At 39.3% G+C, this 26,218-nt stretch overlaps 1 protein-coding gene across 5 annotated transcripts in view; it reads left to right on the top strand.

The window, feature by feature from the left end:
• GRM5 (glutamate metabotropic receptor 5) overlaps positions 1–26,218 on the top strand; it is a 258,426-nt gene that overhangs the window by 211,167 nt on the left and 21,041 nt on the right. For all 5 annotated transcript variants that reach the window (XM_033085942.2, XM_033085952.2, XM_033085967.2 and 2 more), the window contains 3 exons: positions 329–497; positions 3,893–4,019; positions 15,436–16,375. In XM_033085942.2, coding sequence (XP_032941833.1) covers positions 329–497; positions 3,893–4,019; positions 15,436–16,375 — 1,236 coding nt within the window. The remainder of the gene's footprint in view (positions 1–328; positions 498–3,892; positions 4,020–15,435; positions 16,376–26,218) is intronic.

The raw sequence follows: 26,218 nt of genomic DNA, 5'->3' as shown, positions 1-26,218 counted from the left end.
TCATTCTCAGAAACACAGTCACTTAACCCCAGAGTGTTCAGGGAACTTTTATGGTGATAGAAAAAACACCCAAAAATTCCCAGCAATAAACTCAAAACAAAACTTAATAAAAAGCAAACAAATCCCCTAACCCCACAATTTAACATACAAAGGAAAAGCAAGACTATGATATCACAGAAACTACTTTGAAATACACAAGGGCAAGTATAATTCTTTAAATTTTTTCTTCTTCATTTCAACATTTTTGACTGCATGGTGTTCCTTTAATTTGAAATATTTCATTATGTTCTCCTCAACTCAGCTATGTCTCTCCTTTATCTTTCCAAAGATATGAAATCATGAATTTTAAACAAATGGGGAAGGACTACTTTGATTATATCAACGTTGGCAGCTGGGACAACGGTGAGCTGAAAATGGATGATGATGAAATATGGTCAGAGAAAAGTAATATCATCAGATCTGTGTGCAGTGAACCCTGTGAAAAAGGCCAGATAAAGGTAAATATTTTCTTCATTTGCTTCAGTCTTACAGTATGCACAGCCTTGAAATTTGAAAGCAAGTTTTTTCTTGACTTCTGCCTGGAGAAGTAGAATCTCACACTTTAATTAAAAGGTACAGTCTTATGTATTTAGTTCTTACTCTTACCATAATCATCTCACTATTTTAATAAGCTGCCATTTTCTTGACTCTTATATCTGTGGACTGCTGATTTTTTTTTTTTAAACTTATATTCCAAATTATTCCAAATACTTTCAAACAGGTGTTGTTAAGAGGCTTTTTGCTGCATATTTTTTCAGCATCTGACTCAGTGGAGTGCAAATCCCTGACTGGGACTTGTCAGTACAATTGTAGGTAAATTTCAGTGCTAGACACAGTCTCCCAGACTGGAATATTGTTAATCAGATCTTAAATGTGTGTTATCATCAGATACTGTCAGACTACATCATCAGAACTTCAACTACGACCACTACTTCCAACTTCAGAAAATATAAGCAACACTTTTCCTTCCTCTCAGTAAGCTTCAGTAAGCAAGGAGCGTAGATGAATCTGACATATAATAATTATACACTATTTTCCTTCAGCATCCCATGATGCTTCCTGCAGAACAATTAAAATACTGCAAGTCCATAGCTTACCTTGCAGTCATTTATATAAAAGCCAGTGCAGTGGGGAGATGGCCATATTTAACCATAAAAAATCAGGTGTGATTTCTGACAAGTCTCACTGGAAGCTCAATTTTTCTCATGTGTTGAACCAGCATGACTGAAAATTGGGAAGCAGCTGCAGAGAGCGGCTAATGGGAATATGAGAGATCTCTGCAACACAAAGTGAATCTCTTTAGTCTGAATTTCACAGAGTTTTAGGGGATGGTCACCCTGTTTAATGCACTAGTTAGTTTTTGGCAGAGTCATTATGTGAGTTTCATCAGACTGATTGTATTTGTTTCCAGTGTAAACATATGGAGTTATGTCAGACTTATGGATGATATGCTATTCCAGATGAGGAGCCATCTCATCCTTGTGTAGGTTTTGAAAACTGTTAAGATCAAACTTGGTGTAGAATGACTTCTTTCTCTTCATTGACAATAGAAGAGACCCAGATGGGACAGTAGGTTCTGATGAGAACACACCGTCTGCAGACACATAAATGCAGGTGGGATGAGCCACTCCCACAGTCCCACCTCGGGTCTGCTAGCCTGCTCCAGGCACAGTCACACACGGGGAGGTCAGAGGTGGACAAACAGCTAACATCTTCAGAACTGCATGGCTCTGAGCTCCTTTATGACCTATTGTCACAACACAGGTGAAGGGAAGTACCTTGTGATCTTCATTAGCACAGCCACCTTCCACCTTCTGCCCATGCTCCCAAGGATTCTCCCAAGAGGATCCTTTATTATGACGCCATCACACCCTTAGATATATATATGCCTGAAATGTTCTATTTGTTCCTCATTAGGTTATTGATCATAAATCTCAAAGTTTGCCTGACAGTCTTTATCTTCATGGTCTTCACAGATGATGGTGGGACCTTGACCCTACCAAGCTCTGATGTGGTTCTCCCGTAAATTTCTGTGTGACTGTGTTATTATAGAGCAATTTGAAACATTTAATGTAATGCTATCCAAAATTCAGCTACAGTTGGTGACTCCATCCACAGGATTTGATAAAATCCAAATATAACCCAAAACCCTATAAATTTGAAAGAGTGAGGACATATTATTATTTAAATAAATGCAGGTTCAAGAGATTGTCCAGATGACAATGGGAAAGGAAAATAATTTTTTAAAGAGTTTTAAAGATAATTATTTCTGTTAAAAGGGACAGAAAAATTAGTTTACAGTTAAGTGACACAACAAAGAACTATTCAGGAAATGAAAAATAAAAGGATGAATAAATTGTTGGCTAAGAAATTTGACACAAAGGAAAGTCCAATTTTACTCTGAGTCTTGAATAACAATTATCTTGATTTCTAGAGGATGATACATAATTCTTCTCTGGTAGTGCTGGGTAAGAAATTATAAGTGTACCAGTGTCCTGATTGATTTGTCAAATTCCAAGTATTTTACAGAAGATCTTAATTTGTTGGAAAGTTACATAGAAAATGGTAAATTAATTCTTCATATAGAATTTTAGGTGTTTTGATAATAACATAGGGTTTTTATTTTGCCATCTAATAAAATATATACCTAAAATATGTCTCTAAAAATTAATACGACCTTTCTAAAAATTATTTTCTCAATTACAAAAAATTTGTAATTTCTTCAACTTTTCATTTTATTTCAAAATTAAGGAAATCCAAGATGCGATTTGTTCTGGAGGACAGATATTTTGTTTTGCATTCTGTTTCACTCGTCTCAACTCTTGCAGAATAAATTACTTATGCTCTTCTACCCTTTCTATCAGTTTACCTGTTTTGGTGTTGCTGGGGTTTTTTTTCATATTCCACAACTGAAAAAAAAAAAAAACAAAAACAAAAAACAACCAAAACAAAAAATCTAAAGTTTTTGAAGTCCCCATATTGCTGATGAAAATTAGATCATATATTTTTTTTCACTACAGCATTACAAAGAGCAATCCCATTCTTTTTGATTATGCTACTTTACATGTTTGGTTTTTTAATTAAAATTGCAATAAAGACATTTGGCTTTGACTACATTTTCTGAATTCATCATTGCAAAGATAGGAAAAGTCAACCTATTTCTTATTGGAAGTATTAAGAGTATTTGTTTATAAACTGTTTGAGAAGAGCATAGAAACTGGGAATACCTTATTTAAAGAAAAAAAAGACATATAGACAAGAAACACAGATGTTCCCAGAGATGGTAAATAAGGATCTTGAAAAATCTGCATTTCAATCCTAAGTATGCAATAGTATTTAATAGTAAATTGTGAAATGAGAAATAATTCTGGAAAAAACATGTTCAGTTTTATGTCTGGAAAAATCAGCTTTAATAAATCATGCATTATTGGATGAAAAACAAGCATCCAAAAGTCTTTGGGTAGCCAATCCTTAGGGACCTAATATTGTTAATACATTTCTCTGTATGGACCACATTGGAGTGTATTATTGGCCTTCATTATTGTGCGTTGGCTTCTGTAGGCACATTGACATCTGTGGAGCTTGAAAATTCTGAGAGAAAAAAAGTATTTTTTGTCATTCTGTACCTCCACTTATACTTCTCTGGTATTGGTGGATTCTTTCCTCTGGTACCTACATGATGGGAGAACTGAGAACTTTTTTGCTTTGAAAACATATCATGAAAATGAATAATAAAATTTCAAAAGCTCTTCTATTAGGGAAAAAAAAAAGATATTAAAAAAGTAAAGTAGCTACTGGGTCAGCATGAATGTGTGTTTATGCTGCTAAAAGAAAATGTCAATTTTTGTCTCAGGTGATTCGTAAAGGAGAAGTGAGTTGCTGTTGGACCTGCACTCCTTGTAAAGAAAATGAATATGTCTCTGATGAATACACATGCAAAGCCTGCCAGCTCGGCTCCTGGCCCAACGAGGACCTCACAGGTAAATGCGTGGAGGTTGTGCTTGTGTTGTCAATGAAAGTGCTCATCTAATGAGCTGAAGAAATAAACAGCAGACACAGGTGAGTATGAGGATGGTTTTGGTCAGAGGGAACATGGGGATAAAGCTAAAATTTGAATTGAAGCTGATATTTATCCCCTGAATCTGATCCAGGAATTACTCACGTATTTCAACTCATTTCTAAAGACCTGAATTACTAGATCTTGAAATTAAAAAAAGTCCCGGTTTTCTATTCAGCCCTGTCCTAACTTCCAGCTGGTAATAAAGATCTTGCCCTTCCCCAAACAGATACAAAAACTAAGTGCTTATGAGATAAATTATTAAGGAAGATCAAATTTAAGAGTTTTATTAGCCCCAAAGCAGAGGAATAGTGCACTAGCTTCTCTTTTAATCTGACAAAGTTCTGATTTAGTTGCTGTAGTGACTGCTGCTAAAAACTCAAGCGCTCCAAACAGACTTTGGTTTGCGTTAGCCCTTTGTTCATCAGAGTCTTCTGGAACACAGTGCCCATCCTTGCCATGGCATAGACCCCTATGCTCTTGCGGAATACCAGTTAGGCTTCTTTGGAGACAAATTACTCCAACATTGTATCCCATAGCCTCTCTTCTTTATGACTAATAAACAGAATTCAAGTATTCAAAAGTTCAGAGCACAAACCACTTCAAAACACTGTTCAGGGATCATGTTCTCTCTGTGCCAGGCTTTGCACAGACAAGGAGAGAAAAGACAGGCTTTTTCCAAGAAGAGGTCACTGACCTGATTTGCATATAGTTTCAATGGATGAGGAGAAAAACTGAGGTGTGAGGGAAGACAAAGCAAAACACAGTTTGCTGCATGAATTTATGCAAGTGGGAGAGTGCAAAGCAAGGCTTGGCCTCTAGGCAGATTTTTATTTATAAAGTTAATCCTTTCCTGATAAGGATTCTTGCATTGTTGTGCTAAAAGAGCTTGGCTACCAAATTATTGCAAGAATATCACTTAACCATAAAACTGATGCGGTACTTTTTGAGAAAATGTCAAACATGACACTTTCCCTGAGAAAAACACTTTCAACTAAGAAAACTGAAATAGCAGTAAAATGGACTTTAAAGTTCTACTGTGTCTCCCCCAGTTCTGCTTTCCTGGGCAACCAGCCAGCAAAGCCTTCTTCTCTCAGGGAAAGGTTTCTTGTGCCAAGAGAATGGAGAAGGGGAGTGAAAGCAAACAGGCTGCATGTGCCCCCAAAAGCAGAGTGTTGAGGGTGTGGTTACACTGTGAGGTACACTTCTCAGAAGCTTCCAAAGGCCACGTTGCAGGGACCAGGCACCAGGCTGGTCACTTCATGAAGGTCAACTAGTGCAACTGGTCAGCTCTTCAGCCTCCAGGCATTTTGTCTGAGATTTTACAGATCCCAGCTCATGCCCATATTTGGTGAGCACCTGAGGTTTTACCCAGCATAGATCAGCTAAAAAAGGACCTGCTACAAGACAGGAAGGCATTTGTTCCAAGTGCCAACAGAGAGGCCAAAGAATCTGTAGTGGGAAGGAACTGCCCACTGACCTAGTGAGTTTGTGTAATTAGACACCAAGAACCATATGTAAGGTAAAGTGGAATGACCAGACCACCAAGATGACCCTCAGGCTTGGAGATGGCTCCCCAGGATATGCAAATTTCCATGGTTCAAGCATGACATGGTCTCATGGGAGCACCCTCTGAAAGTCTCACTTTGCCCTCAGAATGGAAGAGTGGAACGGGTTGACCCCTCAAAAACTCATAGGTTGAGTCAATGGTTTTCCACCTATCAGTGATTGTTTTTGAGGAAATCAGTTGTATTTTTATTCGAGCCAACAGTTTTGTCCATTACATGGGCAAACATTTTGTGTTTGTTTGCAAAGTTACATTTTGCAAATCATTCGTCTGGCTTCAGACATGCATTTTATGCCTTTATGGGGACCAAAATCAATCTGTACACAAAGGAACCCTTGATATCGGTGCCAAGCAATGTTCCTCAGGAGATCTAACACTTGTTCCTCAGCCAGGCACAATTTTGGCAGGCCCTATTTGGAAACGAAACACTCCTCTTTGGCCTCCATGAGTACAGCTGGTGGAATGTGCCCTACTAGTAACAGAACACCCATCTCACAGCTTCAGAGCTGTCTAGTCCCCGCTCAGCTTATTATTGGCATGATGGCTGGATCTTGTCCTGTTTAACTTTGTATCACAAAGACATTTTAAGAAACCTATTCCCAGCTTATCCATACAAAATAATGAGCTATATTTTTAATTATCATATTACTAGTGCCAACTTTTGTGCTTATTAAAAAAAAAAAAATCCAGCACTTCTCAATCTTGTTTACAACATAGGATTTAGTAATAAATGTACATTAAAAGTAAGGAGAGGTTGATGCATTTTCCATTCTGGCAAGGAAATTTCCTTTCAGTTTATTAAAGCATACAGCAATCTCCTTGAAATGTCCCTACATCTGATAGTGCAGCATACTAAGTCACTTTGCTGCTTGATAAAGCCATTTCCTAGGGAATGTCAGCTCCACAAGGCTACACATATAAAAACTCATTAGAATAAGTCTTCCCTGCATGATCTCCTTCAGATGAGAATCCTGTAAATTTATCAGCTACGCACCTGAAATGGCTTTCAACATGGAGCTGCACCTCACTGTTTGCCAGAGATCTGATCTTGGATAAAAACTTGTTTGGAGCCTTATCTTGGTTCACATAACAAAACATTGCTTACATCTTTCTTATGCTCAATGATCAGCATCAGTTTTGTGCCACAAACGTCACTAAATAAAACATGTAATGGCAGGGATGTTACTGACAGAAAGGAAGGCAGATTAATGCACTTTTTCAGCCACCTATGGAATATCAGAATTCAGATCCTGCAGGGGGAAGACAGAAGGGATGAAATAGGAAAACAAAGTTATTTTCAGAACAGAAAAATACATTGAAGTGCTGAAGTACAGAAAGGCACAGAGAATCCAAAGGTGGTGGAAAAGGTAAGTGGGAACAAGAGTTTCTCTTGATTAAATCAGTTACTGGAAATCATCTCCATCTAGAAGTGAAGCTGATGCAAGAAAGGGAATGTTAACTGCCATTATTTTATTTCATCATAAATTTCAGATTGTTTTTGCATACATTATTCCCCAGGGATCAGGCTCCTCCTTGGACAGAAACCTAGTAAGCTGCTTCCTTTCCTTAAGATTTATACCTACTATTCCAACACGTACCAGAAATAATTTTCTTCCTCCTGGCTTAGTATCAAGCCAGGCTTCCCCATCTGCTGTAGCTCCCCTAAGTCCCCATGTGTTGTGTTGGCAGCATCCATAGAATACAGCACCAATTTACAGTAGTTTCACGAATACAAGCCGCACGGATTATAAGCCGCACCCCCGGTGCCTCGACAATGTTGCTGTCTTTGTCAATAGATAAGCCGCACCCCGAATATTAGCCGCACTTTCGTTCGTCGCGAGAATCCGTGCGCAGCTTTCACAAATTGGCCAATTAGTAACAGGATCGCGGCATAGCGGGCTTTACTGGCTCGGGGCGGGGCCAGGCAGGCTCGGCCCGCTCATGGTTGCCAACGGGGCCGGGTGGCCCAGCTCAGCGCCACGGCTCGGCGGGGCCGGCCGGGTGGTGCTGCCGCCGCTGCCGGGCTCGCTGGCCCCCCTCTCCCGTCAGCACCGCCCCGCTGCCACGTTCGCTCGCCCGCCGCCGCCGGGCTCGCCGGCCGCCCCGCGCCGCGTTCGCTCGCCCGGCTGGCAGGCTGCCGCCGCCGCCGGGCTCGCCGCTCGCCTCGCGCCGCGTTCACTCGCCCCGCGCCGCGCCTCGCTTGCCCTGCGCCGCGTTCGCTCGCCCTGCCGGCAGGGCTGCCGCCGCCACTGCCAGGCTCGCCGGCCGCCCCCTCCCGTCTGCACCGCTGCCGCGTTTCCTCGCCCTGGCCGGCACTGCAGGCCCCCGCACCGCCGGGCTCCCCCACGCTGCTGGCCCCGATTCTGCTGGGCTTCCCCCGCTGCCAGGCAGCCCCACCCGTCGGCCTTCCTGCTTCTGCCATGCTCCCCTGCACTGCTAGCCCCAGTTCTCCCGGGCTCCCCCGCCCTGCTGGCCCGGGCTCTGCCGCCCCCCTGCCCCGCCCTGCTGGCTCAGGCTCTGCCGCCCGCCCCCCACACTGCTGGCCCCGCCTCTGCCAGGCTTTCCCACCTCTGCCGGGGCCGGCCGGGCTCCAGCTTGGCTTGGGGCTGCCACGGGCTCTCACTTCCGTGTTGGCAGCTTTTAGAATTTTGTTAATGTATTAGCCGCCCCGGAATATTGGCCGCACTTGCGGGTTTCCACCAAAATTTTGGTCAAATTGGTGCGGCTTGTATTCATGAAATTACTGTACACATTAGTGTGGCCAGCAGGGCTGAGCCACAGACTCAGCTACAGCAGAAGGAACTTAGTGGTTTAAGTCCAGAAGTATGTCCCAGTCGCTCCACTCTTCCTCAAAACTCTTCTTTGCATTATATTCACAGCAAGTGGAAGAGAAATAAATGCCACTCAATTTTAAATACAAGTGGAGGGATTTTCTTAGTGCTGGTGACCAACACTGATGCTAATTTTTCAAAACTTTAGGAGAATCTGAGGACATGGCCTTCTGCCTTCAAAAATGATGTCCTAGAAAGACCAAATCAATTTTGTTCAATGTCTCAGAGCGCTTCCAGTGTATGTAGGAACATCTTGGTTCAGTTACCACTAGCATTTAAGGACCTTTTTGAGGTGAGAAAGAAGCAATTATTCTGTCTTTCTGATATTCAAGGACAGCATACAAAAATACCAAAACAAAGTTTTGTCAAGTGGCCTCAGAAATGGCAAGAAAATTAGATTATATTAATTTCAGTGACAATTGGATTATTTTCAGGTTGTATTGACATTTTTCTCAGTCTCTGTGTATTCCAAATATGCTGACTATTTGATTTTCTTAATTGGATTCCCATGAAAATAGGAACTTAACTATTTGCACCTCTTGAAATATTTTCTTTGCCATTCAAGGGTGAGAGTATATAACAGAAACATATATTTTTACTATAGCTACAAAAATGCTTTCACCAAATAAAGTGCAGTAAAGCCAGGATAGCAGTTTCATGATTTTGCTGCCCGTCTGTAAGTGACTGATAAGAGATGGATTTTCCAAAAAACCCTTGGATGGAAAGGACAGAAAAATGTGTGTGGCAGAAGTCATGGGCGTCTGAACCTCAGTTGTCTCATAAGACTGGATCCTGCCCCTCAGCCAAGCACAAGGTGATTCATCTCTTGCCCAAAATATTTTCAAAGGGTAGCTGCTTGCTCCCATCAGTCTACTTTCTTGTATTCCTTCCTGCAAAAGTCTTGCAGCCATGGGTGATCTCAGCAATTGTCTGACACAGGTCTGAACACAATTTAGTCTGTGTTGACATTGAATTTTCTGCTGAAACATTACTAGGATCTTGCTTTTGATCATAATTGTTAAGGCTGTAATTGGGACTGAGGGTAGGAGAACACAATTTTCATCTAGCTATTCCTAGTGTTGTAAATGCACATCCGAAGAGATAGTGTCCAGTTTTCACCCTGCTTTCTGTGCCCATTATTTCTCTTTCCTTTTTATTTCTTACTCCAAATGAAATGTAACCATTGTCGTGATTTTCCCTGTCTTCTTCTTGAAAAAGGTATATGAGGATGAGTTAAGGGTTCAGGTGGCAATATTATGACCAGGATCTCATTTTCTGCTCCCTTGGTTCTGGGTTTGTACACTTTCCTTCCCTCAATTGCCTTTTTCAGGTAAGATGTGAACTTCAGCTTCCAGCCCAGCATGAGCCACACAGCACTTCAGGCTCAAGGGAGCTCTTTCAATATTTCTGAGCTCAACAAGCAGTGCTCGGAGGCTCCAGGGCTGGATGAAGGGGGACTCGCCAACAAGGCCAGAAGGATCCACTTGTAATTATGTTATGTTCCTTATGTTATGGAAAGTTTGCATTTGGAACAAAACATTTGCAACACACAGAGCCAGCATTTTTTAGTGAAACAAATCAAAACAGTAGGGCTGTCATAAGGGTAAACTTGATGTTGTAATTCATCAGTTGTTCCCATCATTCTGCACACTTGTGTAATCAAGGAATAATTTCCCATATGGTCACAAAGTAACTTTAATGTACTATTCTAAGATTCATGGCCTTGCCTCTTGCTGCAATGCACAGCTAAATCCACATATTCCAGTTCCTGAGGACTCAAGCCCCTGAGCTAGAGATGCTCCAGCTTTCATGGTTTAAGATGTGACCGATCCCAAATCCTGCCCTGCAGTGGTGGCAGAATACACACATGCATAGTCATCAGCTGCCTCCGTTGCCTGTGCAAAGCCACCTTTGTTGACAGTTTCAGAAAATGTGCCAGTCTGAGAGCTGCAGCAGCTAAGAAGACACCTCTGCATGCCCTGCTATTGTAGCAAGTTCAAAAGGTCCCACCAGAGCAGGGCACAGGACCGGTGACTACAGTAATTTACCATAGCACCAGAACAAAGTTCTGACATGTTAATGTCCTCTCTCCCTTCAGATAGTCCAGATTCTATGAGAAGGTCAGGGTTCTGGTTTGTCCTCCAAGACTCTGGAGAGTGTAATCCTCTGTTTGGCTAATGTTGGGGTTGAAAAAAAAAAAAAAAGAATAAATTATAAAAGCTCACCCATCAACTTTATGTAGATTTTTATTCTGATGCTGACATTTTTGTATCTCAATTTTCCATCTATGTGGAAACCTAATGAAATAACCAAAATATACCTCTCCCATCTTTTGGGATTATAACAAGAGAAAAATTTAGAAGCATTCTTATAAAATATTTAATTTCATAACACAAACAGACTTTGAATAAAGAGTGCTAAATACCATATGAAGACACATTCATTACTAAAATGTGGATAGGTTGTTGTTTGAGTTCCAACCTTGGTATTTGGATTTCTGATAACCTTGGAAGGATGTCTGAAAAATTACCAAGAAATCCAAATCTGTTTTAACAGGTCAAACTTTCTGGCCAGGATTCCAAATCCAATGGAAAAATATTTAGAACTTACTAAACTAGCAGCAGTTTTCTGTCAGTTTTAGCCTCCATGTGCAGATTCAATGAGATTTAGCTCATGATGTTAAGAGAATTTATTGAATTACCTTCACTTTCCAGAGTCAATCCTATTCCCAATTCCTATTCTGTCAAGTTTACCTTTGAAAATAGTTTAGTTATGTATTTTATGTTGATTACCATGGAAGGGATTTCTCATTGCTAAGCTAATACATTTTTATGGATGCTGGAGGCATCTTGTAGGTGTCAAGGCTATAATAACAAATTAAAGCAGAGCTAGGCATCAAATCCACAGAAAATTTGGTGTATAATATAGTGCTTTATATCTGTAAACTCTTCTCCCAGATGAAATAATTTTAATGCAATATGAAAGATCAGAAATAAGGGACAAATTTGCCTCTACAGGAAGAGGACAGTGTACTGATAGACCTAGTAATAGACCTATGGCAGTGGTCAGGCCTTCAAGAACATTTCCTCTCCTCTTCATGGCAAATTTAGTCCATCCATGAAGTAACTAGAGGCTTCTCCAAAATATCAGAAACTACTTTTTTTTTCCTCAGAAGATCCTTAGACATCCTTTATCTGTTCTTTCTTGGTGATTTTTGGTGGTCCTTTGAGAAAACCTTTCCCTAGCATGTTAAATGAAATTCTGATTTTATTCTATCTGTTCATATTGCTATTCACACGTGTATCTGGTGTCTTGCTCAGCACTGGCTACATTTCTGGTCAGAAAAACATAAGGGTAGTTATATACCAATTTTGCTGGGGTTCCAGGCACCCCTGAGCACAGAACAACTCGGCACCTGCTTCACCTTCACTGGGTCCAAACAGCCTTTCCACAAGCCAAAGACCATCTTAGTGCCACAGTGCTCTGTGGGCACCATAAGACAAGACTGCTGGCTTTGTTCCACCTGTTTCTGAGGCAGCTAGGAGAGAAAACTTTCCAGGTGTTTGGAGAGGTTGATAAAGTGTAAGAGGTAGGTTGTGGGGCATTGTCATGGCCATTGACAGGAATGAGTTCTTCTTGTGGTGCCATTTTTCAGCTTTTGTCTTGATATAGTCCTGGTCATCAATCTAACATGAACACTCACAGTGCTGTTTTCCCATCTTTCTTTTACTTGATCTAGTTGTCCTTTTTTGAAAAGTGCCATTGCCTGAAACCATTACCTGCAAAATTATTACATGAAAACTTCGTTTCATGAAGATGATCCAGTCTTTAAAATCTCAATTGAGGAATAAATCATTGCAAAGTTTAGCAATCTCCTTGTAAAGTATACTCAGTGATGGGAAAAATAGGACAAGTTTTCAAATCTTTTCTCAGGTATTTCATCAAAACAATGTAAAATGAGTAATAAAGCAAGGAAGGCATGAAATAGTCTGAAACTAATGAGAAACACTTGGTTATGATTCACCTCTACTGCAGTGTAAGAAATGAGGCAAAATTTAGCCCCTATGTCATTGTCTGCATGCAAAGGCCAGCTGAGCTGCCAGCTAAAGACCTTTTCTCTTCAAATCTATCTAGAATACATAGCAGTGTTAGACGTTGGAAACTATATGTTTCCACAAAATATTAGTTAAATCTTGCAAAAATCAGAAATAGATTTAGAGGCCATTTACTTATAAAACTTCCTAGGGAAGAACTCTCAGTGAACACAACAGAGGATTCCTTTTTGCTTTCACCCTTTTTCACTACTCTCACTTGTGTAAAATGTTGATTTTAATGATTACTGTGATTACTGTGCTACTTTAAACATGAAAAAGTCAGAAAGAAATACAGTGTCTCCCTCACACTGAATACTGGATAAGTAAATCCATAAAATCAGCAAGCATTAAAAAGGTATCATCAACTAATGCAATGAGAATATTTCAGAAAAAATCTAATGTCTTTTTATGTTTAGGTGTGGTAATAATTTTATTAATGCAAGAGAAAGCTTTTCATATCAAAGCAGGCCAATATGGGTGGCAAATTAATCTGTATTCAGTAAGGATCCCAATTCTCCTACACTAAAGTGACTGCAAATTTGTATACTGTAATTGCACTAATGTCAAAGACTCATTGACCCCAATCCTACTGATTTTTCTACTCTTTTCAAGAATACAGAAATATATGCCTTGTACTTTTACCACCTGATTGAATGGGTTATATCTTCAAAAATATTATGTCTTTAGAGACACAGAATGCAAAAATACTTGGAGAATAAAGGAGTTAGACTTAATATCTACCTATACTGTTTCATGATTTTTTTTTTTCTACTAAGAATGTTAGTGGCAGATTTGGAAAACTCTAAGCTCCACTTAAAATACAGGAAAAAGCTTACAATAAATCTCACATGTAGAAAGTCCCAAACTATAGTCCTTATATCTACATTTACTTCTGCTCATCAAGTCATTGAGATCCTAGGTTACCTAATTAACTGAAATTTCTTGGCATCCACATACACATCAGACAGTCCTAACTACCCTCACTGCAGAAAATATAGATTTTAACACCTGGCACTCCGTCTTCAAAGGGTGAAGTGCCTTATCAAAAGCCACAAGTCAAGATGACACTCTCCTGCATGACCTAACCAGAACACAGCAACATGATTACAAAAATACAAAATTTTGAAGTAATTTAGATTTTGCAATCAAGTCTAGTCAAGCTTGATGCAAGAATGGGGGAAATAAAAGCTTTTAGTTGCATTTTCTCCATTCCATCATCCACTCCTTGCTGTCCTGCCCTGGCTGGTGATGCCAGCATGTCCTCTGTTTTCAGGAAGTTACACTCCAGAACATCAAGGTCCTCCCTTTTTTTGTTACTGTACTGGGTCCAGCCGAGATGGAGTTCAATTTCCCCATAGCAGCCCTACCAGTGCTGTGCTTTGCATTGTAGCCAGAGACACGTTCACAACACAGCAGTCATTTATCAAGGCTGTCTCTCCAACATTCCCCTTCTGGAGTATGTGTGCTGGGTATGAGCAAGATCCTGTGTGGGGACACAGCCAGAAAAGCTGACCCAAAATGACCAAAGGGACATCCCCTACCATATCATGTTTGCTCAGCAATAAAATCTAAGAGAAAGGTATGGGTGTGTGCATTATTTCTGTTGTGACATTTTTGTTCTGGAGCAACTAGAACATTTTCTGAAGCCCTGCTTCACAGGAAGTGCCTGGATATCAGCTGCTGAAGGGAAGCAGAGAAGAAATCTTTTGTAGCTAGGGACTGGTATAGTATACTCTGGTACCACAGGGCACAGAACCCATCTACATCTTGGGTGAAAGTCATGAAAAGAAGCGAGGTCAATGGACCTTAACAGGAGATTCAGTTTTTGGGAATAAAATACAAAAAATGTATGCCATCATGTGGCTATGGCTGTAGTCAGCAACATAGTGGCTATGTCTGCCCAGAAATCCTGGTAGAGATCACTGGCCAGAAAGCAGAAACACCTATCCAACCCTGACAGGGCAAACACAAAGGAGGGAAGAAGAAGGGATGCCAGCAACAAGTTTTCTGACAAGTTTTTCTTTTAGTCCTATCTATTGATCTATACACTGTAGAATTAAAAGCCTTTTTAGCTTTCTGTGACCCAGATGCATAGAATGATTTACTAAAAGCTATGCAAAACTGAAAAACCCTTAAATGGGTTGCTCTGCTAATTCAGCTTTGTTGTGAATTTATTAACTTCAGTTTTATTTCACAAGTTAGATTAGGTTTTAATTTTTCAAAAATTTCAGAAGGATGACTGGCAGAAAAAGAAGTAAGTAACGTGTGTCATTCCAAATTACCTCTTACTTACAAGTCCAATTCTAGAAAATTTTTGTTAGGAAAAAAGGCAGCACATTTGAGAAACACTCTCTTTTTGACAGTTAGAATCTGCAAGATTTCTTTCCACAGTCATTAGGAAAATACCAATATCCTCCATAGTATACAATATAATTAGTAGGTTTGACATGTAGTCCTTTAAGTGCAAAGAATATGCAGAGAACTCTGAAGCACTTTGTACTAAGGTGGTGCAACTTGCTGTGGAAATGTATTCATAAATTCATATATTTCATAGAATTTAAAAGGCAAATTTCCACTGTGAGAGGACATTTATCTTAATCAGCTTGGTCATCACTTTCCATTCCAGATAAAGTGTACTACTGAAATAAGCTATCATTGAAATTTACTTGTTGTGCCATTATACTGACTTTATTTTAACACAATCTGAGCCTACACTCAACACAAGGGCAGCTTCCTGAAAGACAAAAAGAAGAGAAATACCTGGAAAACCTCTGAACATAAAAGAATCAATAAAGAATCTCACATCTACATAGTTCAGTTTACCTTTCTCTTTCTCTGTTTCCGTAGGTTGTGACCTCATCCCAGTCCAGTATCTCAGATGGGGCGATCCCGAGCCAATTGCAGCCGTTGTTTTTGCATGCCTGGGTCTGCTGGCCACGCTGTTTGTTACAATCGTATTCATAATGTACCGTGATACTCCAGTCGTCAAATCATCCAGCCGAGAACTTTGCTACATCATTCTGGCCGGCATCTGCTTGGGTTACTTGTGCACTTTCTGTCTGATTGCAAAGCCTCAACAGATTTACTGTTACCTTCAGCGAATTGGCATCGGGCTCTCGCCGGCTATGAGTTATTCTGCCCTAGTAACCAAAACTAACCGCATTGCAAGAATCCTGGCTGGAAGCAAGAAGAAAATTTGTACAAAGAAACCTAGGTTCATGAGTGCCTGTGCCCAGCTGGTTATTGCATTTATCTTGATATGTATACAATTAGGCATCATAGTTGCCCTGTTTATAATGGAGCCACCAGATATAATGCATGATTACCCAAGCATCCGAGAGGTCTACCTGATTTGTAACACCACCAACTTGGGTGTTGTGACTCCCCTTGGATATAATGGGTTATTAATTTTGAGCTGCACCTTTTATGCATTTAAGACAAGAAATGTCCCCGCTAATTTCAATGAAGCTAAGTATATTGCCTTCACCATGTATACCACCTGCATCATTTGGCTGGCTTTTGTGCCAATATATTTTGGAAGCAACTACAAGATAATCACCATGTGTTTCTCGGTGAGTCTGAGTGCCACGGTGGCCCTTGGCTGTATGTTTGTGCCCAAGGTCTACATCATCCTCGCTAAGCCGGAGAGGAATGTGCGCAGTGCGTTCACCACATCGACGGTCGTGCGCATGCATGTAGGGGATGGGAAGTCATCTTCAGCTGCCAGCCGCTCCAGCAGCCTGGTGAACCTGTGGAAAAGAAGGGGATCATCTGGTGAAACGCTTAGGTAAAGTTTCCTAATGTGGGAGTGTGGGGAGGCAGTGTTCTGAGAGTTACTAATAGTGGAAAGACAAAGGGAAGTGTGCTAGCCTCCTTTGCCTCTGCCCTGGGGGTGAAGTGAGTCCTCTTCTGCAAATTTTGGGTTTGGTTTAGTCAAAATGCTGTGAAAAAACAGGGGACTAAGCAATGGGAAAACAAAGCTGGAAGTACTGGCTGTTACAACTGTACATGAATCTAGGGTAAAAACCAAGATTGTAGGAGGAAAAAACCCAAGAGAACAAGAAATACAACTCATTGCCTTGTCTGAATGTATAGATTTACAATCTCTTTCCTTAAATGAGCTTCATAGTGTCTGAATTTTGCCTCTACAGCAGTAAGACAACAGGGTTGCTGCTAGAGCTCCATAGTCGAGGTGGAGTGTTAAACACAAGTCATCACGAGCAGCCGCTCTAAGGCATCTGAGGATTTGTTCCATATAACTCTTCTATTGCACCTTTTATCTCTCTTCCCCTTGATTTTCCTTTCTTCTACTATCTCTACTTAATTTCTCTCTTTTTGTCCTCACCTATCTTCTCTTCCTTACCTTTTTCTGCAAACATCCTTCTAACTCTAACAAATTCAGCTGTTCTCAGGCCCTCCTCTGTCCACTCTTCCTGCCATTTGAACAGATATTCCCTTACAAGATATTTCTTTTTTTCTTCCTAAGGTATTATTTGAATTCAGCAATCATGGAGACAACTTTTATGTTCAATGTCTAAAAATTACCTTAAGTGAAAACTAAAGAGAAAGGAGAGCTCTGGAGTGGAAACTGCCCTGCTCCATAGACAGAACCTGTAGGTGTGCACCTTGCCCAGTGGTTGGTTTTCATCCTTTGTTCCTTTCACTTTTGGTATGACTGCTATGAGGATAACTTAGGTAATTTAGCTCCTGGCATAATTCAAAATTCTGTCAATATGAAACTGCAAAGAAGCAATTTTGTCATTCCTCAGCTATGTATGTCTAGCCTGTGTGATATGAATTGATATGTAGCTAGATTTTTCTCCTCACTGAAACACACATAGATTTTAGGATTGATAATATGAATATGTCCAGACATGTCATTGTTCACAACTGCAGCTGGCATGGAACAAGGAAAATTTGTACTTCTATTTATGTGTGAACCACAATTTAGACCTGAGGGAGGACTTTATTAGCAATGCCTGCAGGATATATTATGCCAAAATGATTATTTTTTTTCTGTTAGAATATTACTAATGATTCTCTTTCAGACACTTTGAAGCGGTACAAAAATGGCCAGTCCATTACAAGATATTTTATACTTATTATCAGTTAATGATGGGGGTTTTTTTTCCAGCTCCTTTCCAGGTGCAGAGTAGGATGATATTTTCAAATGATAAATCATTTTTCAGATTAAGTGATGGTTACCTGAAATATCCTTCTCTGTAACTTCTGTCTCTATGTATAAATGACCTGAGGTGTTCGAATTAGAAGCCCTATAGCAACTTTTGGGACTGTTAAAAGAGTCATTCTTCAAAATATGTCTTCACTGGAAGGCACTCTTCTTTGAGATCATTATTATTTTCCCTCACTTTTGCTGCAGAACTCATTTGCCACCTTGCAACCTTTTTATTCAACAAGTTGAAGTTATAGATGACAGAAAGATCTCAGGCTTGGGAAGGAATTTTTTGTCATCTGTTCAGGTCTGGTTTGTAAAGTCATTACTCTAAAATCTTTTTTTTGTTATGAAAAGCAAAGAGCATTGAATATTCTAAATGACAAGATGCATTTTCTTCTTTTTGAGGACTCTCTTTTCATTTCTTGATATCCCTCAGTGCATAGATAATATCTGCAGTAGGGAGATATTAGTAGAATATAATAGATCATCATCAACAAAGACATCTTTTTCAATAGCACTGTCTTGGGAATTACTTAAATCCAAAAGACCTTTGAGAGTCCCTAGCATGTGTGTGAAGGGATGAAAATGGCAGCAGAAATCTGATACATTGACATATTTTCCTGGATACGAAAACTTGAATTTTGCATTTGAAACTAGGAGAAAAACTTATACGTCATCAGCAGTGTTCATCAATGCACAAAACTGTAACAAAGATCCTCCTGATGCATGTGTCTGAATCCCCAGCCCATTAAACTGTGATGGTGTCACTGAGTTTAGTAGTGCTCAGTCAGCCTGTGCCTGAAGGCATCCAAGAGCAAAATTATTCCATCAATCCTGGGAAATTCTCTCTAATCAACGACAATTTGATTACATGAAAGAGAGTCCTAAAAGGTGATGAGTACATTTAAAATGGTGCTCAGGACTTCACCTAGGTCTGGTACAATCTCTAAGACAAAACAGAAAAGCACTGTCAGCTTCAATTCCTTTTAGTGTAGAAAATGAGCAAACAGGGTTCTACCATTTTACTTGGTAATCAAACATTTCTTTGAAAACATCTGGTTACACAAAGCAATAGGTTTCAAGGTATTGCTCAGTACAATGCTCTAAAGGTTGTTTGGATAGTTATTCAAGTAAACACCGAAGTACTCAGAATCAAATGAAATACGTACCAGAATTTCATGGCATTATTTAAATAGTTCACAGGGGTTTTAGTTAAAAGAAGGTGAGTCACTGTTGAATTTTAAAGAAACATGCTATTTAAGTCACCAGTGCATAGAGGGGCCTCTATCATTAGCATTTTCTTCTTGACACTAATTTATAGCACAGTGCAGTATTGCACCAAATCATTGTCAAACAGATAATGCCAACGCGCCATTCAGAGCTTTCACATCAGCCACAAAATGACAGATAACAAGACTGCTTTTGCCTAAATAAAGCAATTCATCTGTTACAGTCCTAAATGACTTTTTGCATGGGGTGTTCTTCAATTAGGAAAACTCAGGCAAGCTGTGGTTGTGTGTTGGAATGAATCTTCACATAATGAAATATGTAGAAGGAGAGAGTAAAACTATTCATTACCCAGTGAGATGAAAACCATTTCAACTAGGCTACTGTGATTCAGCAGTACTCACCAAAAGATATTCTGCCCTCATTTAAAGTAGGGCTAATGAACCTGACATTACCAGAAGTGACTTCACAAGGAGAGTGCTACATAGCTGGAGTCAAAGCCATATAACTGGTGTAAAGAGGCATCTGGAACTTCTGATTCCAGTCATTTTACTAGTTAGTTTCATAGAGATTAGGAAGGTCATAAACATGTTGAGTAAATCTTACCTTGAGGTACCAGGAATTATTATCACATATGCCACACAGCCTTTTTGCAAGGGTAGAAAATACAGGGCTAATTTATCCTCTCCTCACTCTCAAATAACTCACTATTCCACACAAGATAAAGGCTGTATATTTCTGCTGCAAGAGCTGCTATTATATCTCTATTACGGTAATGTAGTCAAGACTGCACATCAAAAGATCTCAGTCATGTTACCCTGACCAGGAGAATAGTACAGATGTTCAAAAGCTCCTCTTAGCTTTCTAATATCATTACCCTGGATTTCACACACAAAAAATTAACCTAGTTGTTTATGTCTTCTGGAAGGTGCCTTTAAATGGGCCAAAGCACACATGCTCCATTTTTCAAGCTTCACACTCATCTCCCCACAACTACCTGAAGAATAGCAAGATTTCTTGCCTTTAAAGCAGATAATTAACAGTTCTGAGCAACTAGCAAAATATTACAAACCTCTAAATAATCCCTAAATACTGTCTTTCACATATATATGTTCTATTTAAGTCTTTAAAATCCTACCAGTGTTTTTCTCAAAAGAGAGAAGCCTATAGTTGACCAGTACAAGCCAAAAGTACCCTCCTGAAACAAAACAAGACAGATAATCATCATCTTAATGAGTAACTAAGTCAGAAGGCTGAGCAGCTTTATCAATCTGCAATCCAGGCGGGCAGCTATGATCACTCTAAAGGAAAGAATCATCACCAGCTAAGCCAGATAACTTTAGGTATACCCAAGATACATGGACTGTGTTTCATAGCTAATTACTCCATACAGCTGTGAATAGCATAATACTAGACTACAGAAGAACTATGCCCAAAAATTTCTGCACCTTATCATAGACACTTCTCTCACAAATCTTTTTGAGGCTAAACTTAGTAACGTGGTGTGGCAGTGATACTTTATTCTACTTGGATTTACTATTAGATGAAGTATTTCCTAAACATTTAAACATAAGCTATGGCTGTCAAATTAAGCAGATTACTCACCCGTTTGTTAATGTATTGTCTTGTCCACTTAAGAAGTTTGTCCTGCACTGTATGATTACAGAATTGAGCATTGCTCTGTATGTATCTGCAGGAGTGATAGTACTCACAGCTTTCATCCAGGACTGGGGATTCCTTGTCCAATGAGCCAAACTCACTGTTAGAGGAACCATAGCATTTTTATTATATAAATCACCATCATTTTGTTTTATCTTACTAACTTAAACAAAGATGCTCACACATGACCTCAGAATCAGGTTTCTCCCTCTCAAGTTTTACACTGGTACATCAGAAAAAGCCATCAAATGCCTGGGCTCACATGCTGTTAATTGCCATTCCATTTCTGTCATGAAGAAAACATAGTAAGCAAGATAGATGATTTCCACTGAATTAAATTCAGTCCTGGGCCACCAGTGTCTATAGTTAGGGTATAATTAGATATCAGGCAGTCCCAAACTGTGCCAAAATGAAATATTTTGGAAACAGGTGTCTACTATAATACTGCATGCTCTGTTTCTGCAAGGAACAGCTGGGTTTCTCCCTTCTCTAGTCTCTTTTCCTGCTTATGATTGACTATAGCTATTTCATTGAAATTCAAACAGGAGCTATTTTGGACCAGAAAAAAAGAAAATATGCTTGGATCATTCATGGTTACAAATATTCCAGTATAAGTATTATATAATGCATCTGCTTGCCATATTTCAGCACCAGAATCTTAGGTTGAGCTTTTTCAGAAGTCTGAATTGAAGTTTCATAAGAAGTCAACTCTATTTTCCACAATAAATTTTTAAAACAGCACTTCTAATGTTGAATATCATTGAAATCCATTGAAAAGACCAAGTGAAAAAAAAATATGAAAACTTCTTCAAGGCATCACTACTGCTATGCTGCATTAAGAAGAAAGTCCTGGGAAGACATAGATTTTCCAGTCAAATTGGAATCCTCATCAGAATAAACTTCTGCCTCTGTTACACACACCATGCCAAGGTCCCCAAGATGCAACCCATACAATTCCCATTGCCCAGGTACCAACTTTTCTCTGGCTGAAATCCACATGCATGAATAATCAGATAGATTTGAAGTCATGGCCATCAAGCTGTGATCAAATATTTTTAGATTTTATGTGTGCATTATCAGCATGAGGATTTCAAATGTGAATGGGAAAGATTCAAATTCCCTATGCCTCAGCAACTTGCCTGAAATGTGAAACAGGCCTGTTGTTTGACACAGAGCTTTTAGTCCTGTAAAGAAGATGGAGTACAAGAAAAATTGAAAGATTTTTGTGAAGACCTGAAGCTGGTTCTCATTCCTCATGTGCAGACCCACTGATAAAGATACTGATCTTGAGTTTCTTCCACAGCATATTCTATTGAGACACATTTTTATAGTGCAAGTGCCAGTTTTGTCTTCATATATATGCAGGTTGAACAATTTCTATGACACGTTTTGAACCATGATCAAAGAACACTACACCTAACTTCCAAACTAATTTTAAAAAATTGCTTGTCCAGAACTCAACCAATAGGTTCATTCTCAAAGTATTCATAAGCAAAGGGCTGAGATACTCCTGGTGATCTGATTGGTCATACACACACACTAAGACTAACACTCCATCAGGACCACAGCCTGGCAAAATGAGACAAAACACAACTTTCCTAAATTCTAGACAGTCACAGATTTCATAAAAGTCATTGGTTCTGCAGTTTCTGCAAGTAGTTGAACTGACTTAAACACATAAAACTAGAAACTGAATCTAGAACAGGTTGTAACCCCACAAGACTGAGTTCAAGACTAGTGCATATCCTGTTGCACGGAGTAATATCAGCAGCATGTGATATATCACAGTGTGGGTTGCATTCCTGCTGGAACTTAGTGGATCCATTCTGTATCGTATAAAGTAAACACTGACTGGGAAAAAAAATTGAAAAAAAGGAGTTGCTTTGCGTGGTGAAAAGCAAAATTATTTTTATGGCAGTCAGTGGCAGAGGAGAGGTTCCAGCCCATCTGTCTTACACCCCATCAGGCTGTAATAATAGCTTTACACTAAAAGATCTTTGCAATTAAAGTTTTATTTGACCATAGGAAGAGGAAAAAAAGACATGGGGGACATTATTTGGAATCCTGAAGATTTATAGACAAAAGAAATAATTTTGAGGTGATTTTTAGTGTTTCTAATCAGCTCTTGCATGTGCAGAGAATTAATTGGTAGATTATAAAAGAATGTGAACTGGGAGAACTAATGCTTAAGAAGTTACATTCTAGAAATGACTGGCACCATCTTTGAACTGTAACAGTGACCAGCTTTCAGCCATTGCCCACCTCAATGCAATCAATCCTTGTAGAAACTGAAAAGTGGAAAAGCTGCTCAAAACAGGACCTCATATTACTGCAGGGCAAAAGATGTCACAAAAAAAAATCATTGCATACAAAAAATAAGTTAATTTCTCCAGATGCTCTTTAATGGGACCCTTGACTACAAATTGCACAAAGTGGTTAGATGCCTCTGTATTGTTGATGGTAAAAAATGGAGGGCTAAACTTCTTACATGACTTAATGTAATTACAGCAGATAACAATTTATATGAGGTGAAGGTTTGGCCCAACAAATGTGGTTCTTATTTAAAAAAAAAGTCTAGGCATAGTGATACAGGATATTATTTGTTTACTTTATTTCCTTGCTAAAATTGAATTCTGATGCATGCAGGATAAAAAAATTGACTCTTCAGAGAAAGTCATTATCCTTTTGATGGACTAGTCTGCATTTATTAAGGAATCAGTTCCCAAATGGATCATTTGGAGCTATTTTAATCTAATATGCTGCAAAGATTTAGATTGAGAGATTATTGAATTATTTGAGTCCTTCACTTTTCCCTAAATAATTTAGTCATGGTGTCTTTTTGGACAAGATTGACACTGTGATTAATTAAACTTCAAATACACTGAAATGACTGAAGAATATTTTATAAAACTCAGTGAAAGGCATTACTGAAAGGTTTTAATAAATTGCTGCTAAAAAATTCCATCTGTATAATGAATTTATATTCTTGAACTGCCTTATTACAATGTTTTTTATGTACAGTGCTAGTGTTGTTGCTTTGAATTTTCCCCTCAAATTTAATTAAAATATTGATTGATTGATTGTTATAATTTTTTGACTGCATTAACTGAACATGTCTTCAAGACTAATATTTGGCATTATTTATATTATTAAGACACTGTTACCATCATTTTGAAACAAATATCATAGCTGAAGTCCACAAATAAAATGACATTGTGAACAGCCCCCTGCCACTGTTACCTACATGTGCTTTAGGTTTCAAGATGAAGTCTTGCTACTGTACTGCAAAAAAGAAAAGGAAGGAAGAGTGAATTTGGGACCCAACAGTTCTATATTAACATGGGGAAGGAAACACTTTCTATTTTTTAACAACAATTGTCCCTTTTTCTTTTTTTTCATCTTCAAGTCTGTCTCCCAAAATTCTATGACAAATAAAAACCACTATGCGTACTGCTGTCCTTATCACATCCCCAGAAGCCATGCAGATGGTCTCATGTTCATTAGCATGCACTGTAGGTCCTGTCTACCAGATTTGTCTACCAAAGGAACTTCTGCTTTTTTCTACAGCAAACTTTGATAAAAATTGACATTGTAATCAATTTGATGCACTGCAATTAATCTGATAAACAGAAGACTAGGACATACACCCTTGTCCTTCCAAGGTCCACCAAGTCACGAGCCAGTCTGCCACTGTGGGAATACCTGTATGAATTATAATGAATGGTATTTGTACTTGTGTCTTGAATGTTGATGTGGACTTGTGGAAGAGATAGCATTTCATCTGGCTGAGAGCTGCATTTGGTGAGAGATACCTTCTCATGAGTGTGACTGAAATTTAAGTCAGATGTCTGCTAAAGTATATAAACATTATAAATGTTTATAATATATAACTATTTTAATCTGCTATAGTTATAGTTATAGCATTATATATTGAATGTTTATATAGGTAGGACTCTACTGCATGAAAATCCTGTACAATTGTTTGTAAAACATTTCAGAAAAAACCTTTCTGGAACAAGGTAATTGAAAAGACTGGTAATATTTTACTATCAGTCTAATCTTCCTTTGAGCCAGTAAAATGCTTTGTATATAATTCCAACAAAAATGTCATTTTAATTCTCCAGCTGCAATTACATATGATTGCTTAATTAGAATAAGCTTTAAAAAAAGGTAAAATATTATGCTGTACTTGAAAAAAAAATTGTAAGTTAGGCTCTAAAACAATTTTACTTGCTGAAATTGTGCTAATAAGCAAGTAATGCTTTTATATTGATTTTTTTTAAATTAAAAAATGGCATGGTTAATAATATACAATTTGTTGTAGCCATTACATAAATGGGGAAATTTCACACAATAAGCATTTCAAAATATTCAGTGCAATAGGCTGCAATTTCAAGACAGCATGACCAATCTCACAGAATCACTTTTAAGGAACACAATATGGTTGTAGTTCAAAGCAGCCCCTATAGTAAAAGCACGAAATATTTTTCATATTCCTTTCTTTAGCATTTATACATAAATCTGTAAATATATATTGTCTTACGTAATATAAAGTCTAGCTTTAACTCCGCTGCTATGAAATGTAAGTACAGTAATTTCACGACCATAAGGTACATCGGACTATAAGGCACACCCCCCGGGAGTCGGCAAAATTCGCAACTTTGTAGATCATATAAGGTACACTGGACTATAGGGCGCACCTTTTTTTTTGCAGCGAGGCTCCGCCCCCAGTTCCCCCTGCGTGGGTGCTGGACGAGGTCCTGCCTCAACCTGGCAGCCATTGGCCCCCGAGCCCGCCCGGACCTGGGAGGGGCAGTGCCGTGGGCTTGCCCGGACCCGACAGGGGTGGTGCCACGGGCCCCCAGGCCTGCCTCTACCCGGCAACCATGGGCCCCCGGGGCCAGCTGGACCCAGGAAGGGCAGTGCCGGGAGGCCCCTGGGCCCGCCTCCACCTGGCAACCATGGGCCCCCGGGTCCGCCCAGACCCGACAGAGGCGGTGCCATGGGCCCCCAGGCCCGCCTCCACCTGTCTACCACGGCACTGCTGGCTCCCCCCACAACTCACGGCTCACACTTCTGGGGTGGCAAATGCTACAACTTTGTACATCATATAAGACGCACCGGACTATAAGGCGCACTTCCGGGTTCGGGGGAAAATTTTAGTCAAAAGGGTGCACCTTATAGTCTTGAAATTACTGTACTTCATGATTTCTTAAAATCAAGAGCAAGGAATATAGCAGGTGAAATATACTGCTTGTATGTAAGGTAACCAGGTCAAGAACCAATTGGGTGCTCAATAATTAATAATACTTCTGAATGGCAGTATGAGATTGCATTTGAAGTACGGATTGATGGCAGCTCTCCTTCTCCAACACAATAAATTATCTTTGATTTGCATTTTTAAAATGTAAAGATACCCTGAAATGTCTTCAGTTAGTTAAATATTTTTACTAAAAAAGAGGAAAAAAAACACCCTTATATCAAAGATTAAAAGCCAGTTTATAATTGCTCATATTGTTTTTCCAGAGAACACATTGTTTGAAAAAACTAATTTTTGCTATTGCAAGC

Source organism: Catharus ustulatus, chromosome 2 (genome assembly GCF_009819885.2).
Source record: "Catharus ustulatus isolate bCatUst1 chromosome 2, bCatUst1.pri.v2, whole genome shotgun sequence".
NCBI lineage: Eukaryota > Metazoa > Chordata > Aves > Passeriformes > Turdidae > Catharus > Catharus ustulatus.
The sequence above is the reverse complement of the archived record's forward strand: the minus strand, read 5'-3'. Positions and strand labels throughout refer to the sequence as shown.